General features: G+C 36.5%; 1 protein-coding gene across 3 annotated transcripts in view; it reads left to right on the forward strand.

Moving 5' to 3' along the window:
- Positions 1 to 4,410: 4,410 nt before the first annotated feature.
- crybg1a (crystallin beta-gamma domain containing 1a) overlaps positions 4,411 to 12,268 on the forward strand; it is a 50,681-nt gene continuing 42,823 nt past the window's right edge. For 2 of the 3 annotated variants that reach the window (XR_016093777.1, XM_088928134.1), the window contains exon 1: positions 4,415 to 4,538. Coding sequence is in view for 2 of the 3 variants with exons in the window: in XM_088928134.1 (XP_088784260.1) it covers positions 4,494 to 4,538 (45 nt within the window). In the remaining variant the exon portion in view is untranslated. Of the gene's footprint in view, positions 4,539 to 12,268 lie in introns of all 3 variants that reach the window. The other variant, XM_088928139.1, reaches the window with a different exon arrangement.

Genomic DNA, 12,268 nt, shown 5'->3' on the forward strand with positions numbered 1-12,268 from the left:
TAAACAGATTTTATCTATGGTAAGCTGCAATATGTTCCTGTGACATATACTACAAGTCAATCACATCTATTACACTGTAAATTAAATAAAAGACAGGGCATCAGATGGAAGTTTTAAACTGAAGTTTGGGAGAGATAACAATAAGACAATTTCAGCCAGCTGTTCAAGCCATAACAATTCCCAACATCAGCAATACACTATGTTTATACAATATATCTATTTCACTCAAACTCTTCTTTTACCATTTTGTCTAATCATGCATCCCTCCCCCACCCCATCTCAGCTGCCCCTGAATAGGGTTCAAGTCTCCTTGTCAAATGGCCAGGGGGCTGGTACTTAGCCAAGCAGATTAAGCCAGAACTTCGTAAGAGATTCCTCACAAAGTATAATAACTTTGGTATTGTTATTGCTCATGAAACAGAGTTTTGTAGAAGTTAAACATATCTACTGCTTTCATTTTGCATGAAACTAAATGGAACTAAATGCTAACATTAGGATAAGAGGTTTGCTAAAGGCAGGGTAGGGTCTCCAGATCTGAAGTGATCTTAATCAATTGTTGCAGATTTACACTCTGCATTCCTTTGATTTATTTCCCATGACCAGGTGACTGCATTGTATACTGACTGTATTGTATCCTTCCACTCTTACAGTCTGTACAGTACATAATCTTGACTGTTTAATAAGCATGAAGTCAAAATTAGTAACTGTACTTTTGATGCCACAGTGAAATCAGAAGGGAAGGTACTGCCAAAGATTAAAAATGAATTAACCTGCTGTTTCCTTAAGGAAACAATTCGTTTGTGACAGAATACTGTCATGTTGCCAAAAACGCTTTACAGTCTACAGTAAGTCAAACTCAGTTAACCTTTACTGATATGTCAATTAAACTGAATTCAGTGCAATTTGTAATAATGCATTACACTGTGTATGTAATATACTGTAACATAAGACAAAATCTATTAAAATAGTTTCAACATTGAAGGACCAAGTTGTCACAGAAGCATCAAAATCCTTCCTGAAATTATTAAATTAGTTTCTTACTGTAATTATTAGCCATAAAGATTGTTGAACTGTCAGCTACAAAAAATCAAAATCACAGCAAGATCATTGTGTCCTTAAAGCACTTGTGTCAAAAATCAATTGCACAGCAACCTTCAATAATGTTATTTGTTTTTATTCTGACTTTCAGTTTTACTATTCTCTGTCTGCACCATAAATTAATCTCCACCTAGCCATCCCATTGCTGCAGTAAGTCATTTAAAACAGTACTGGTCCACTTGTCCACAAACAGGTAGTGAACATGGAAACTTCCTCAAAATATTTTTTTAACATAATTTTTAGTTTGGGTTTCACTTCAATAAACAGAATTTGGCAGCACACAGTAATCATTTTCCTCCTCCACTATCTGCTTATTTTGCAACTTAAAGATGGACTTTTTTTCATTTTCATTTATTGGTTTAGCAATAAAAAGACTCATAAAAGATTAACATACAGTATACAGCACATGAAAACACAGCCTGAAAATATACTGTACATTATAATTACACTTATACTGTGTGAATGTACATTCTAAACACTAAAAAAGAAAAAAGCAACTTTAGAAGTATAATACTTCAAATCACTTTGTAAAGATGGGATTGAGGAATATGTATTCGTACATGTTTTTTTTTCAGCCAGACCTTTTAGACTATTGTGTAGAGAAATACTGAAATTCACACTTCTGGAAGTGTAGCAGAGTTCGGATACAGTGACGTCAGCGCCCTCACTGCGCGTAGAAGGGACCTCAGCCGCCTGGGCTGAGGGAGGTCTCCTTTAGCTCACGCGGCTGGTTCCCTGTTGCGTTACGCCGAAGACCTGGGTTCACGCCCCAGGTGCTGCGGGATGGAACGGGTGGCGGAGGGCATGAGCCTCTGTGGAACCGCGACGGTCACAGAAGCACAGATTGAAGTTCAGTAAAACTCTGACGTGTCCAGTATTTGTCGCCACAATCATTGCTATTCTCTTTTTGTTATCCACTCAGAGCTGCACGAAAAGGGCTCGAGGCCTCAAGGAAGTGTGATACTTCATGCCCGCCACAGACTAAGCTACAGAAATAAGTCATGGAAAACATGTTCACAAACAGCTGGCTAAGAGGAATCTGTAAGATCACTTGCAGAAATACAATAGACTTGTTAATGCATGCATCAGGCATTGCATTGGATTGCTGGGAGCTGTACCACTAGTGAGGCCTTGCCGAAAGTAAAAAGAATATAGGTACGTACCATCACAAAAAACAGCCAGTACAGTATGTAAATGTGCAATTGAGAGCAACGGGGACTCAATGTGAAAACATTTTAGAGGTGTACTGTATAGTAAGTAGAACCAAATGAGCCTAATGTGAAGGTTCCGGATTTGGATGGATGGTTTGGATGGTCCTTGCAGGAGGATACTAATATCGGTATGGGTGTCACCTGAATGACAAATATTTCCACTTACTGTACTTCTATTTCTATTTTTTTGTCCAAAGTGACTTACAATCACAACTGGTAAAGATGCAAAGGGTGAAAAGGGGGTGGTGTGGTGGCTCTGTGGCTAAGGATCTGTGCCTGTGTCTGGAAGTGTCTGGAAGGTTGCCAGTTCAAATCCTGTGGCTGGCAGAGAAATCCACCTCAGTTGGGCCCCTGTGCAAGACCCTTCACCTCAGCCGCTCCAGGGGTTGGAGAGCAAGCTGGGGTATGCAGGGAAAAAAATTCCTAATGCAAGAAATTGTATATGGCCAATAAAGTGATCTTATCTTATCAAAAGAACAGTAGCATAAAAAAACAAACCACAAAACACAGTAAATGCAGGTGTTAACTAGGGACTAGGTTGTTGCACAGGGCAAAAGAGTTCCAGGACTGCTTGACAGAAGAACTTCTAAAAGAAGAGGATTAGTCTGGGCCCTCTGGAGTAATATCCTGAAGAGAAGGGATTTCAGTTTCTTCCCGAAGATGGTGAGTGACACAGTGGTTATTGTCCCACCATTGGGAGCCCAGAGCACAGTGATTGGTGGGTTTGGGATCTGCAGCCCCTCAAATTCAGCACTGGTTGGCACTGCGAGAACAGATCAATTTATCACCGATACCTTCAGTACTTGTTCTTGTGACATGCAATCTAGTCAGTACAGAACTCGTGGAATTGTAATTTATGTCAAACTTCTGGCTGAGGGATTTGTTATTATTATTTTCCATGAGGGTAAAGCTTTCTTTTCACATTGCAAATACAGGTATATAAGGTCATACAGTGGAGTCTGACACTAGATGGGGTGGTTGGACAGCTTAAGTATTTCTAACTGGGTAGATGTATTACTGTACGTGCCTTTGGCATTGCTTATGTACTGTATACAGCAGAGCACACTTTCAAAGAAAAGTCTGCCCTTTTCACAGTCTTTCATCTCTGTGCAAGCACCAGAACTCACCATGTATAGAGTTAAAGTGCACTAGTTTCACATGAATACAAAAGACCTTTTCAAAATACACAGTAGCATAACAAAATAAGAACTTCATTGTACCAGATGACATAATACAAAGCTCAACTTCCTCCCCTTTTGACTTCCCTTTTTCTCTTTTTCCTATGATATGATGGTTCATCCCAGGACATGTTTGTCAGTGTTTCAGCATTAGATTGAATGTATTTTATACTGGGGATATTTTGCATAGCTTGTGGCTTTTTTTTTTGCAAAGACCTTATTTTGACACTTATAAGCAAATATCTGGATAATTATTTTTGGTTGTCCTTTGAGAAATAATAAATTTGGTTCATCACCAAGTATCTGATACTGGTCGTGAGGAAATTCCGTACTACTACAGTTTTGAATGAATTATTTGTAACTTTAAACAAAGAAACACCAATGATCGTAATAGCAAAGATACACAGACCCAGGAGTGAGATAAAAACTTGAAAGCCTTTGACTGCCATGTTTATGAGCACATTGGAAATAAAATACAAAAGGTAAAATATGGATGTAATATGCTCAGGTAGCGATTTGCACTTTCACTATAGAAAACTAAAGTGCCCTGTTTTGATGAAATTTTGATTAAATCAAAGCAACCTGTTGGCTTTTGTGTAAAATAATTGTTCTTACGTAAGTCGTTCAGGTGGGTAGCTGTGTCAGCATGCGTAGGCTGCAAGGGAACAAAAATAGGTTAATTCCATGCTGAAAAGAGAAGAAAGAAAACACAACGTTTCGGCCTCGGAGCCTTCTTCAGGTGTGAGGGCTCCACACTTGCTCACACCTGAAGAAGGCTCCACAGCCGAAACGTTGAGATTTCTTTCTTTTCTTTTCAGCATTGGAATAAACCTATTACTTGTTCCTGGTCTTACATAAGATCCCTCAGCACGGTTCATTTTTTTTTTCTGACTGGGAATTGTGTGATTTCTATCTCCACAGATCCTCTGATACAGTGAGTGTGAAGACAGAGAGCAATGCACCGCTGACACTGCCTAGAGATGCAGAGTCTTTCTTCAGCCCAGAGATGTCTCACTCCAGTCCAGCTTCACCCATAAGTAAATCACAGAAGGTAGGCGGGAGTCAGGATTCTTTTTTAATGGTTTTGCAGTAGAAAGCAATTTTGTGTTGGTATTTTTACTTTTCATTCGCTCTACATATACTGTTTTTCATCTGATGTTTTATACACATTATTTCAGGAAACTGACATTTTTATAAATATATATACATATTTCCAACTCATTTCCATATTGCTGGTACAACCAGTATCTCGCCAGCAGAGGGAAGAAAAGTATAGTATAGAAATTGTTACTAATTATAATTGTAATTGTTGATGTAACAGAATTTTTAAAATCTGATAAAATTGTTACATCATTAATGCACAGCTAGAAAAAAAGTATTCTATACTAAACTACTACAACATTGTATGCGTGTTAATGTCCTCCATATCAAATTATCATGTATAATTTGATTATAGCAGTATCTAGAGATTATACACAGTGACTACAAATCTTAATTGGTGAATACGCATTTTAATTCATTTTCCTTGGCAGCCTAATTTTATTACCTGTGTGTTAGCACAGATATTGCATATGGCTTCATGTTTTCTTGTAGATGTGTTGAAATTTTAATAACTGTTGTGAACTTCAGTTGCTGTATGATAATTGAAATCTGAACTATATGAAGGCGGAACTCTTGATGTCCAAAAGTGCTTTAAAACATGAAGTATGACACCATATTCTAACACATCAAGAACAATTGCAATTTGATGTTCAGCTTCTTCAGATTTTTCCTTATGGACACACAGCAGCATATTGTCTGTTACACATTTTACAGTTTTTTTTCTTTCTTGGCGTGTTCTCTGCATATTTTAAACTCTTTAAATTTCAACGTATTCATTTGTTTAAAAACTTTTTACCTAATTTATTTTAAAAATATTTTCAATTTTTCTTCAAATGTCTTGGGTTTGTTTTCTTAAGCCACTTAAATTAGTTAAACCAGTATTTCAAACAAATTAATGACATGTTACAGCAGGACATCTGATTATTTATGCTTAAGCTGTCTACCACATTCCACATTTATGTTTATTCTTTCTGTTTTTAAATGCACTAGACCTTGTGCATTATCTTCATGGTAATGAAAGTGATTTTCCAGTGTGTGTGGCTCAGATACATGGTTCAGGAAGCAGCTCACACTTGAACCGGCTTGCAGCAGTTGACTGGGGTGAATATAACTTCAATAATAATTGAAATGCTTCCTACACTTGCCCAGCTAGCATTACTCCCCACACAACCACGACTAAACTGCAGCACCTATGTGCCTGTAGCATTTCATGCAGATTAAGTAAAAAATTGCTTCACCAATTGGGTTAAGGGAGAACTTTGAGAATGATAGCTTGTACAAGGTGGAATTTAGTCGGACACTTGGGCTAACACTCCTAGACTCCCCCTATCCATTTCTTAGTAAAGAAATGTTTCCTGGGATGTTTAAAAACATAAAATAGTGTTATGGACTTAGTTTTATGTTTCATATGAAGAACGACACCACCTGCAGCATACAGCTCTGGTCTCTCTGGCATTTATTTGAAAATTCAAATTAGTTCAAGAGTACCACCTACTGGTCCACCACTGACAGCAGCCACCTTGTTTTCCTTGGAGGTCTCCCATCACAGTACTACATAACGTCTGACATAAGACAAGACCAGGCTACAGGGCGATAATCCTGCCACCAATAACCTTTTAATTAAAAGATGTTGAATTTACTTTGGGGAATCACAATGCTGCAGTAATTCTCTCTTTTTTCCACGCTGTGTCAGTAAATGGAGACTGACAGGCAGCAGAGCAGCTTCAGGCTCTCTCAGGTTTTCTGCTCTTGAAGAGCAGAAGTGGATGTGCTGGTCAGAGAGAGAGATGAGGCACAGAGATAAGGAGACCAAGTGGCTTTCATTAGAATCACAGGAAGATAAAAAAAAAACAGAGAGGACACCTCCCCTCCCTTAAGCCGGAGTCACACTACATGACTTGACACAACTTCTAGTCGAAGAGCATGTCAAATTTAACGACTGCAGTTGCTGAGTCTCGCTGCCTTTTCTGTCCTAGAGGGTATCAAATCGTGGGGGGGTGACAAATTACACGATTCCCTCACAACTCTTCGTCGCGGCTGCAAATCTTGTATTACACCGCAAAAGCACTGTGTAATACACAGGAGGAGCACACCGGAATAGGAGGAGCACCGCACAAACAACAAGGAGAACAAGCACGTAAACATCTTGAAAAATGTAACACAGGCATTGTTTTCCACAAATAAACATCTTCAAAAATATAATTCTTCTTTAAAAATATAGAACAAATTTACAAAAATAAAACAGTTAAAAATATAAAACACCTTTAAAACAAATATTGTAAACAAATTAGTATTGCGCTATAACGTGTAATACAATGGGCATGTTATCTCACAAGTACACATCTGGCTCACTGCCCACCCCTATGACTTGCGACTCGCTACAAGAAAATCAAACCAGTTTTATTTTACTGTAACGAGTCACAGAGAGTTGTAGGGGCTGTTAAGAGCGCTATGACTGAGTCGCTGGGGGTGTCGCACTACACAACTGACGGTAACGGGTGCGCGCTGCGACTCTACAACTCGCTGTGATTTTCTTATGATTATGTAAATAAAGGCTACGACTGAAAATCCTAGGAAAAGTCATGTAGCGTGACGCTGGCATTAAATAGGGTGTGAAGAGGTAGGGGCAAGTTTGGCTAAGGTGAGGGAGAAAAATCAAGGGGCTGTTCAATGTTGGGGTGGGGGGGCGGAATGCTATAATACTTTATCATTTTAAACTAGGGTTTTATAGACTTGCTGCAGAAAAAGTTTTGGGGTTAAAAATATTGGTCTATGTATTTAGGGGTAGTGTTGGACTAGTTTTGTTTTATCTTTAAAGTAAGGACAACGTATAGGGTTATAACTGGACTAAAAATGTTAATAGGGAATAATGATAATAAGGGAAACATTAGCACTTTTGTCTGAATTAGAGTTATAGTTTAATGTTTACCACATGGTTAAAAGAAGTAGGAAATTCTATTTGTCTATATTGAGGTATGGAGGTTAACATTAGCATTAATAATAATAATTCCTTATTTTTCTTAGGGCTTTAGTTTAACATTTCTTCTAAAGGACAGCATTCCTACAGTGCTGTGTTACCAGAGGTAGGGAGGGTTGCAGCTCAGGGTTACTGTTAGCATTCCACGACAACAGATTTGACTTATTATTCGGGACAGTGGTTCTGCTACTGGCATTAGGTTTTTGAACACAATAAAGGTTAGGTTAAGAAAACTAATCATTCTAAATTATTTTCAATATTTTTCCACCGTGGAAAATTAAATGACTCAATCTGAGTTTCACTCCAGCAGTGAAAATGACAGTGACTTTTTCACGGATCATCCAGATCGATTGGATATGGGAATTCAAATTACTCAGATGTGCTCATCCCAATACATGTTAAAGATTTGCAATGTATAAAAACAGTTAAGTATTAAACAGTTCAAGAAGGCTATCCAGCTCAGTTCCCAAGAACAACCAGATATTTCCACAGAGTGTAACAGTGACCTCATCACAATATTGTCATTGACTACATAGCTTGCAGCATTTGTACAGTTATAAAATATGACAAGGGACTGTATAATACCAGAGGGTCTGTTTTTTAAAGGTGTCAACCAATTGCATGCAGTGCATTGTGTATTATTCGGGGTGGTGTCGTGGATAAAAGGCTAGTCACCTATCCTGAGTGCATTTAAAGTGAGACTCAAAATCTTTCTTTTCAGAAAAAAGCTTTTATTTAGTGTCTGTGTCTTCTCTATTTTCTAATGACCTTGTATCTTCTGCTGCACCTCTAACAAGTTTTGTTTTATTTTTGACATTCAAGGTTTGTTTCTACATTTTTCTGCAATTCTAACGATCTCAGAAACCATAGACAAAGTGGGTGTATAATGCAAATGATATTTAGCAAACATGCACGAGCATAAGTACAACTCATTATTCCAGAAAATATGTAAAGACAAATAAACCATTGATCAGAACAGTAATATTGGTATATTAGCTCTTTGTTTTATATGGACATTGGCTTTCGTTGCTTCCATACGTAAAGGATTGTGGAATGTCATTCCAAACATCCTGCAACACTTTCCACTGTTCATCCAAGATGTTTGGTTGTCATGTAACATTTTAATCATTCATGTAAACCCATATGTCTTTGACACTTTCCAAAGAAAATGGTATTTTGGATCAGAATCTGCCCGTGTCTTACATTTACATTTGATTTTATGAAGTCCTGTACACTCTGGGCTGAGGTACAGCTCGAGACCTGTACTGATCCATATCAGTGCTTTAGTGTGGGGCTTGTCCACCGACTATTATTCTGCTATTCCACTTTTGAACAAATGAATGTTGATTCTTGCCATATGGTTCTAATTTAGACTTGTCTGTAAAGAGTATTTCTTTCAGATTTGAATTTCATACCTTTAATTTAATATATTTCTATGCCTGTTAGGAACAGTGATTAAATGCTGGCAATGGCAGATTAGAGCCACACTAGTCACTGGTGTCATGTGGTGGAAGACCTGGTCTTGTGGTGTAGTGGAATTCTCTTCCTGGTAGAGAGAGGTGTTGTGTGGCTTTAGACTTGCTAGTGAACAGGATAGAATCCCAGCAGGAGCAGTGACATGTAGTTGGTACAGTATACTGTATGTAGTACTTTCTAGTGCTTTTCTATACTTCATTCCTGTTTAATGAAACCCTGTTGTGATGAGCGTATTCATAGACTGCCTGGCCAAAGAATAAAGACTCTATTCAACCATGCTTCCACTGCATATTGACTCAGGGGGGCTGAATAATTTTGCAATCAAAGCTATTTATCTTGGTACACACAATACTGAAACCACCAAATACCAATTTAGCCACTGCAAAGAAGTTGAATACTAAAGCAATTAACATACAATATTTTAGTTTTTCTTTGTAGTTTTTGAAGGCATTTAACTGTTTTCATCCATAAAAATGTTCAGTTTGAACATTCCAGTTTTGATTAAAAACATTACTTTAAAAAAATACAGCATCACTTGTAATCCAACAAAGTCATCATTGGTAGTGGGTGAATTCTTTTGAAAGGTACTGTATATATCCAGTAAAAAAGCAGTCAAGTACCTCAGACATATTAGGACTGATTTCCTGTGCTCAGTGCAAGCTTCACCTGCCTGCATCGCCTGCATCAGATGTGATGCCACACCCAAACTTCTTTCCACCTTAGTATAAGTGACACACCTGGGTTTACTGTTCACACCTGTTCTTATGATAATAAGTCTTTGTATAGACACCTGTCTCTCTTTCAATTTTCTTCTAAATGAGCTACAATAAAGGAGAGAGACAAAAAACCCAGTTAATGATACAGTAGGTGGGAATCCCATATATCAAAGTGAAGGGAAATACTTTTAAATGCCTGCTGTTTTTTTTTCAAACATTGAGACTTATTAAGAGAACATCATCCGTTAGGATTACTATTAGTTAATGATTAAGGTTTGAACTGATAAAATGAAAAGTTTATTTGTAATTAATGCACTAATACTTTATAATGTGTTTAAAATAAATGTATTGGATTTTAGTTATGAAACAGTGTAGTGTGTAAAAGTACATTATGGAAAGAAATTTAAAAAGGCCACAATACAGTATGTTGAAGGAAAATGATAATTAGAAAACTGATATATTGGTTTACTAGAAGAAATTGCATTTTCATGTCCAAAATAATTGTATTATTTATTTGTATCAATTTAAACATTTAAATGGCTTATTAAAATGATATACATGAATAATGCAAAATAATTAAAGAACATACCATACAGTATGTTGAGAAGGTAGAAAAGTTTTTAAGCTGATGAATGCTTTCCAGTAATAATACTACTACAACTTTATTGTATCCCACTATTACCTCCTACAGTATATTCCTATATCATATCATTGCAGTAAATGGGGGCAGCTGAAAAGCCTGTTTTATTGCACTTGAAGTGCAGTCAAATGGGCCTTGCGACATCTACTGTAATCTGAGAAAAAAGTGTGGATGATCAGAAGGAGGCCTCATAATTTAATCAGGATAAACACAGTCACTGTTAGATCAATAAAACAGCTATATTAAAACATCAATATTCAGAAGTGACTGCAACATTCTTAGTGGGTCATTAATCTAGTCTCCGTAAGGCTGGACCAAGCTAAAAAAATAGGTTTATGGACAGTATAAATACAGGAACAGACACATACACTGTAGTACAGAGGGGAAGAATATTAGGAACAGGGAGAGAACATGGACAGACATCATCACTGATAATTTTTATCATCAGAAGCTGTGCTGTAAGAGAACTCCTCTTTCAAATCAAACAGAACTAGATTCTGTCTAGATAACTGGAATGCTGAAACATCCTGGACTCTGATCTTTACTGTAGAAGAAAGTCTAATTTCTTTCAGGATTTCCTTTAATGTAAGATCCATAGGCTAATGTTTAGGATCCATTTTATTAGGATGCGGGTTCTCTTTTTATGGCCTATTGAGGTGTTTTGTGTTTTATGATAAGAGCCCTGAACTCACTGAATTATAAATGTCTGTGCTGAGTGTAACTTTATAGTGTAACTGGTGTGTGTTGAGTAAACTTGTGTGTAACTTACTGTTAATAAATTTGGTTTTGCTGATTGCCAATTCTAAAGATCAGGCCTTTGCAGTTTAATAATTATTGGTCTTTCAAAGGCAAACAGCATGCCACAATTATGAAAACCCACATATATTAAAATATAGTAAATATTGTAATATTTATATGTAACAAAATATGTAATATATGTAATATTTGGCATTAAGATATTGTACTGATACAGGTGTCCCCTTACCTTTAAACTGCTCATGTACCTAACTCCTAATTACTTTTTTCATTTGTTTAAGTTTTACATTTCATTGTTATTATAGAACTGATAATACCCTTTTTGGAGGTACCTTGTCTGTTGTCTTTATGTTTATAAGGCTAATTTACAAAGAAAACACTAACAGTATAATTTCAGATTAGTAGTTATTTGAAAGAATTAACTGAGCAAACTGACTTAATATTTTTGAATAAGTAAAACCAAAGTAACAGTTAAAGCATATATATATATAAACTAGTCAAACCTGATTGTCTCTGTCGGTAATCAGGAAGTGGTGTACTTACTGTACTTGTAGATACCAGAAAGCAAGTATCAATGCTGAAAATGTCATGTTTACTTTGCAAAAACGCCATGATCCATTCTTTTAATAAATAGTGCTAAATTGTTAACCTCACAGCAATCACTGATTCTCATTTAACATACTGTATGTATTATACAATGTATTCTCTTGGTATAAATGTTTCTTTTGGTATCAGTAGTTTAAAAAAAACATAAATTATGGCAACAGGCTAAAAGATTCATACATATTGTCATGTTTATGGAAGTTGTACCAGAATCAAAATTTGAGCAAATAAGCTCTTGAAGTACTGATACTGTAAGTACAGTATTTATTATTTAGAACTGACACAATAACATGCAATATCAAGAAAGGAAAGTGATTATATTTCCTTTCTTTGTCTGTTTGTGTACTTTCAACAATGTCTTGAAAATTTGGTGGATTTTGGAATTATTTTTAAGAATTTGTTTCTCCCTTTCATGAAGGCTTAAATTTATCTTTGTATCCCTGAAGACCAAAGCTTGTTTTCTGATATGTAATTCCATACTTAAGACTGTATCTCAGAAAACAAGCTAGATC

This window comes from Atractosteus spatula, chromosome 2 (assembly GCF_055471065.1).
Source record: "Atractosteus spatula isolate fAtrSpa1 chromosome 2, fAtrSpa1.hap1, whole genome shotgun sequence".
Classification (NCBI taxonomy): domain Eukaryota; kingdom Metazoa; phylum Chordata; class Actinopteri; order Semionotiformes; family Lepisosteidae; genus Atractosteus; species Atractosteus spatula.